This window comes from Monoraphidium neglectum (assembly GCF_000611645.1).
Source record: "Monoraphidium neglectum strain SAG 48.87 unplaced genomic scaffold scaffold03412, whole genome shotgun sequence".
NCBI lineage: Eukaryota > Viridiplantae > Chlorophyta > Chlorophyceae > Sphaeropleales > Selenastraceae > Monoraphidium > Monoraphidium neglectum.
Window position 1 is genome coordinate 1 of NW_014010217.1, and position 6,452 is coordinate 6,452.

At 65.9% G+C, this 6,452-nt stretch overlaps 2 protein-coding genes across 2 annotated transcripts; one reads left to right on the forward strand and one right to left on the reverse strand.

The window, feature by feature from the left end:
- Positions 1–435: 435 nt before the first annotated feature.
- MNEG_12746 (2-oxoglutarate dehydrogenase E1 component) lies at positions 436–3,823 on the reverse strand (the record flags this gene model as incomplete). The annotated part of the gene is made up of 7 exons (XM_014038781.1): positions 436–584; positions 942–1,036; positions 1,474–1,628; positions 1,920–2,009; positions 2,303–2,418; positions 2,694–2,839; positions 3,117–3,823. Coding segments are annotated over 7 exons (1,458 nt in total), but the record flags the coding sequence as incomplete, so codon positions are not given.
- A 575-nt stretch (positions 3,824–4,398) lies between these two features.
- MNEG_12747 (DNA replication licensing factor mcm6) lies at positions 4,399–6,407 on the forward strand (the record flags this gene model as incomplete). Its single annotated transcript, XM_014038782.1, has 5 exons — positions 4,399–5,015; positions 5,328–5,406; positions 5,609–5,771; positions 6,168–6,268; positions 6,399–6,407. The coding sequence occupies 5 exons, from the start codon at positions 4,399–4,401 to the stop codon at positions 6,405–6,407; spliced, it is 969 nt and encodes a 322-aa protein (XP_013894236.1).
- Between the last annotated feature and the right edge of the window lie 45 nt (positions 6,408–6,452).

Here is a 6,452-nt window from a genome sequence, read left to right on the forward strand (position 1 = left end):
ACCACGCCCTCACCGTGTATGCTGCCGCCGGTGGTGTAGCCCGGCAGCCCCGACAGCTGCAGCGCCTCGGCCGTCAGCCCCAGGCCGCTGAACGCGGCGTCCCCGTGGATGAACAGCCCCATCACCGCACCCCGCGCGGCCTCCCAGCCCGCGTCGTCGCGCGATACCGCCGCGCGGCGGCGCGCCTGCGATATACCGCCGAGCATGTGAGCGCGCGCGCAGGCACAGGCGGTCTTGTTTATGGCTGTAATGGGGTTCGGGCTCGGCGGCGGCCCGGGAGGCAGGGGGCGTCCTTGCCCTGCTGTGCTGGAAAGCACCCAGAGCATGAAGGACGCCCGCAACGCAAAAGGCTAATCCAGGTTATCGGAATCAGAAGACACCAAATCGACATGACACCTGTGGCCCGACTGCCGCCGCTGCCGCGCAGCGTCTCACCTGGTGCGCCCGCACCATGCCCATGACCACGGGGTTTACCGCCTCCAGGTGGCTGGGGTTGGGCGCGATGGACAGCGCCACGCGGCGCGGGGCCTGGCCGGGGGGCGTCACGTCCAGGGAGCCCGTCTGCCCGAGGTGGTACTTGACGTCTGAAGGTTACGGATTGTCGTGGGCGTGTGATACGAGTGGGTTGGTGTGGTGACGATTTGATAGACGGTTGATTATTTGATTGCTTGGTGGGCAACAGCTTGTTCGATGGTTGATGATGCGAACACAGTCAATTGCCATGCATAGCAACCAAGTGATTGGGTACGTGAGATTGGGTGCGCGAAAAATGGCGGGGCACCTCCAAGGCTGCCAGAGGCCGGCCAGCTGCCGGCTGTTTCACGAACGACGCGCGCCAAGTCCTGGCACTCATGACCCCTCCCGCGCGGTCGGCCGCGGCACCGGCCCCGGCCCCAGCTCCTGTTCCAGGCGGCGCTGTGACGGCCGATGACGTCACTCACCTCCGACCTTGAACTCGCTCTGCAGGCCCTCCATCTCGCTGCACAGGGCACCAATGGGCTTCCCCAGCAGGTGCACCAGCACGTTGAGGCGACCCCTGGAGGGGTGGGGGTGGCGCGGTGGCCGCAGCAGGTGTGTGTGTGTGTGTGTGCGTGTGTGTGTGTGTGCGTGTGTGTGTGTGTGCGTGCGTGTGTGTGTGTGTGTGTGATGTGTGCGCGCATGCGCATGCGCGCGTGTGTGTGTGTGTGTGGGCGCGTGTGTGCGTGTGTGTGTGTGTGTGTGCGTGAGCCATGTGTGGCAGAGCTGAACCTTTGCTCCTGCGTGTTGGCCTGCAACAAGCGCGCCTGGAAGTGTGGGCCATACCCTACCATCATTCCCCTCCCCAACCCTGGAGCTCATTCCAGCCCCTCTCCCACTTGTGAAACACACGCAAACACACACACACTCGCGTGCCACACACGTACACACGCCAAGCAGACAGCCACACGCCAGCAACACACCAGAGGGTCGAACACGCCCAGTGAGCGGCCCCACCTGTGCGCCATGCCTAACATGATGCGCTCCACCCCGTGGCCCGCAGACGCGCGTATGAGCGCATGCAGCCCGGGCAGCAGCGCCTCGCAGCCCTCCAGGCCAAAACGCTTGCTGGAGGGAAACTTGACAGACAGGAAGCGCTCGAGGGAGTCGGCCTGGTGGCAAAGGGGGGTTGTGTTGTTCAATTATTGATGCAGACGGCGTTTCAGATGTGTTGGTGTGCATCAGGGCGGCACAACACTCGCAGGCAACGCGTGGCTGTGGCCGGGCGCGCGACCCAGCCTGTGACGAGCACTCGCAGTGCGCGCCGCTGCCCTGTTCGCAGGCGGTCAACCCAGGCTTTGAGCGAGTGAAAGGGCGACGTCCCCGCCGCACACGCGCTCATACACACACGCGCGCACGTGCAAGCAAACTTGCACACACGCCCCGCGTGTGTGCGCGCGCACCTCCAGCAGCTGCCTCAGGATGGCGGCCCTCTCCTCGGGCTCCAGCTGGGTGCGCGTCTCAAAGCGCTGCTGGATCCACGCCATCTCATCCTGTTGGAAGGGCAAGGCAGAGATGGTGGAATAGGGGATGGGGGGAGCAAACTGGCAGGAGCCAAGGGGGCATATGCGTGGGATGTTGTGGCGTCCGTGACTGGCCTCCGCACCGTGCTCTGCAGCCCTGCACCATGCGCCCACCCATGGTGCCAAACATGATGACTGCCACGGCTGCGCTTCTCTCATCCAAGACAGCTTGACCGCCGCCGCAGCCAGGCCCCAAACCGCAAAACCCTACAATAACACACCCCCTGAACCTCAAAACCCGAACCACCACCACCCTGGCCCACCTGTTGGAAGAGGTGTTTGAATTCGAGGGCCAGCGTGCCGCAGTAGCGCTCCCGCATGACCTCAACCACCTCCGCCAGCCCCCACCACTCCTTCGCAGGGGCTCCGCCCGGATCGCCTGCGCGGCGGGGGCCCGACCGCGGCACGGGCGGGCGCGCGCGTCTATGTCTGTCGCGCGTCGCATGCTCGGCCCCGACCTCGGGTGCTACCTCATGTCCCCTCCTTTAAGCAGGGGTTGAATCGAGGGGCCCCCGCACCATCAGCTGCTACACCCAGCTGCTACACCCTGCTGCTTTCAAATCCAGGGTGCGACAGCTCGCCACGCTCGGCCCAAGCAGCCAGCAGCCACGGCGTCCAAACTGCCACGCAGCACACATGCCGTCCGCCACCCACCCGGCATGAGGGAGCCGACGGGCAGCCGCCTGTCGGGCGTGGCCGGCCCGATGAGGCCGAGCTGGCGCCCCACAAACGCGGCGCGCTCCTCGTCGCTGCCGCCCTCCGGCCACCCCGCGATCAGCGCCACAAGCGTCAGGTCGCTCCTGCGCGGCCGATCCGCGAGGAAAAAATGGAGAGGGGGTGTCAACAAAGGCTGCAGCTGAACGAGGCGGCAACAGGGCCAGTGCTGATTGAGCTTGGCCTTGCTGCGCTACCTCTTGCCGGAAAACAGACTGATTGCCCTGCTTGCGATGCCGCCGGTTACGCTGCAGGCGACCTACGAACAGCGGTCGCATTTTGAGGCCTCTCTGGAAACCTCTTGATAAAAACGCTGCCGTGCGCGCAAACAGTAGAGGCGTGCGCCTGCGCGCCCGCACCCACCTGTCGTTCTCCTGACCGATGGGCCCCACCCACGGCCCCCCCTTGCAGCGCCGCAGCGGGTCGAGCTGCGCCATCATGTGGCCGCGCGCCCTGAAGCGATGGATCATCTCGGACAGCTTGAGGGCGTCGATGACATCGTGATTATTAATGGCGTCACCACCCGGCGACAGGCTGCTGCTGAACGGCATGGCGGCGGCAGCGCCGCCGCCGCCGCCGCTGGCGGTGGCCCCGGCAGGGGTGGGTGCGGTGCTTCCGCTGCTGGGCAGGGTGTGAAGGCATGCGCGGGCCATGGCAGGCAGCCCAGCCGGTGTGATGGAGGGGCGCCGCCGCAGGGAAAAGGGCCCGAGGATCCAAGGTGAAGCTGGTCGCAGGGGCAGGCGCCGGAAAGGCGCCGCAGACTGCGCGCGGCCGCCCCACGGGGCGCCGCCCGAGGCAGGCGCATTGCTGCGGGCTGACCGACTGCTGCTGCTGCTGCTGCCGCTGTCGCTGCCCTTGCCATCCTTTTGCTGCTGCTGCCACAGGCGACCACGGCCGCGCATGGCGCTGTGCAGCGCCCTGCGCGTAGCGCCTGGCAGGCCGTGAGCGCAGGCCAGGGCTGCCCCCACTAGCGGCAGGAGTGGCGCGCACTCTCGCAGCAGCGCGTGCCGCTGCGGCACCAGGACGGCTGTCAGAGGGCATCCGGCTGTCCACACGCCGCTTGGTGGCATCGTCATGACGCCTGCTGAGGACGTGCTGCAAAGCAAGGCGGCACTCGGAGTGACAGCAGCGACGACGATGCCTCGACGCACAAGCCCGCCGGCGCCTCTGCTTTGCTGTGGCGGGATGCAGAGGCGCAATCCCTATATGACTGATACCGTTAAGCCCATGACAAGCGCCCAGTCACGAATCCTCATGTTCGCATTACAATGCTCTGAAAAGTGTGTGCAGCACTGCTGCCGCAGCTCTCGATACGTGGAAGCTAGATATAGCAATTTGATGAAATACATAGCAATATCTTTTCATCGAGGCATATATCTGGGGCTGCTGAGCTTCGCACACCCCCCCAAACACACCCTCCTGGTGTCACCTGATCGCACCCAGCGCCAAGCTACCCACCACAGACATACAGAACCGCATATGTAGCGATTGAGAGCCGTCGCAATCTTATCACGGGATCGCTGTACACGCAACACGCGATCTGGTTCCAGGGCGCGAACTGCCAAGTTGGCGTGCACTGAGCTTGGTGCTGCTTACAATACAACGCTGTGATTGAAATCTTCTATATTCGTAGGAACCGGCCGTCATGGCGGCCGCACAGGCGGACAACACTCAGTATGTGCAGGACGAGCGCGTCGCGGGCCTGGCGGACAGCTTCGGGCAGTTCCTGTCCGACTTTTCACCGGAAAACTGGATGCCTGAGCCGTCTCAGGGCACTCAGGGCAGCCAGGATGGGGGCGCCGCGCCAAGATCATTCATGGCGCGCAGGGTGGAGGAGATGTGCCAGTCGGGCGAAACGGTGCTTTACATCGAGTTTGACCACCTGCAGGAGTACAGCTACGATATGAGCCACCAGATCCGCGACCACTACGAGCGCGCCGAGCCCGTCCTGCGGCGGGCGCTGCAGGACCACGTGCGTCGGCGACACGCAGACTATTTGAAGGAGGCCCACGGCGTCGAGAAAGAGTTCTTCATCGGCGTCACCGGCCTGCCCGACACTGAGCGCCTGCGCGACCTGCGCGTAGAGAAGATTGGCCGCCTGGTGTCGTTCAGCGGCACAGTGACGCGCACGACCGAGGTCCGGCCGGAGCTGTTCCTGGGCGCGTTCAAATGCGGCAAGTGCAGCACGCGCGTCACGGGCGTGGAGCAGCAGTACAAGTACACCACGCCGATGATCTGCAAGGGGAAGGCGTGCGGCAACAGGTGCGTTCCCGGGGACGCAGCGCCACCGCCGCAGCAGCTGCTTGCACCTGCTGCCTGGGACCACTGCCTGTTGCAGCTGCACAGTCGCGCTCATTGGTGTCCATTGGTGTCACGCCGGCGAATCCAGAGAGGCTTTTGCGACAGCTTCAGAAGAAATCAAAATGACTGGCGTTTTTGGCAGGGGTCAAGACATCGCAACGCCCCGCATGCGCGGCCTGCAACTGTGCTGCCCGCCTCAAACCGAAACCGCCCGCCGCCGCCGCCGCGCTCTTGCACACATGCAAACGGACCTTGGTATACATGACACAATAGGAATTTGTGGGTCCTGGACCGCGATGAGAGCGTTTTTGTGGACTGGCAGCGCGTCAAGGTGCAGGAGAACGTTGACGAGGTGAGGCGCGGAGAAGGGAGGGGACTGGGGCCTGGGAGTGTGCAGCCAGGTCGGGCCGAGGCTGTGAGGCAGCAGGCGGGAGCGGCAACCTAGGGCGCGCCCAGCGCTCGCGCCGCGCCGGCCCCCCCGGACTCATCGCGCCGGATCCTGACGCACCCCGCGCCCGGCCCCCCCGCCGCGCCGCACGGGGCCCCCCGCCCAGATCCCCGGCGGCGCGCTGCCGCGCACAATGGACGTGATCCTGCGCGCCAACAACGTGGACCGCGCCAAGGCGGGCGACAGGGTCAGCTTTGCGGGCAGCCTGGTGGTGTGCCCCGACGTGGCGGCGCTCTTCTCCCCGGGACAGGGCGTCAGCATCAAGCCAGGTGAGCGGGGCGGGGCCGGGCTGGTTTTGGTCCGGCTTTGGGGGTGAACACAGGGGGCAGAGGGGGCGTCAGGCCGGTCTGGGCTGGGCGCAGCAGAGCAGGGCGGAGGGCAGGGCTTTGGGGGTTGGTGCAGGTGGGCGAAGGGGGGCTGAGGATGGGTGGGGACCGTCCTGCGCGCGCGGCGGGGCACGGGCGGCTGCGCGGCGGGCGCTTGAGGGCGCCTGCTTTGCCTGAGGCCGGCGGCTGGGGCCCCGGGGGTGCGTCGACGCATCTTCTTGGCAACGGCAGAGGGGTTAATGGGCTTCGGCCGCAGGCCGGACGGGCGCTCGCCGGCTCAGCCCTGACTGCTGCGGGCGCCGCCGCGCTGCCGCCGCACCTATAATTGTGTTACTGCAGCCGCGACATCGAACGACGCGACGGGCGAGGGCGTGGTGGGCGTGGGCGCGGGCAACCGTGAGGTGACTTATCGCCTCATGTTCATCGCATGCTCGGCTCAGGTGGGTTTTGGGGGGTGGGCGGTGTTTTTCATGGGGGTTTGGCGTGGAGGGGGCCATGAGTGGAGTGCTGTGTAGCCGCTTGAGAAGCGGAGTATGGGACGCATGCGTGTGTGTTTGAACGTGGGCGCAGGACAGCTGAGAGGTGCCTGTACGAGCTGCCGCCCCGACGCCCCCACCGCAACTG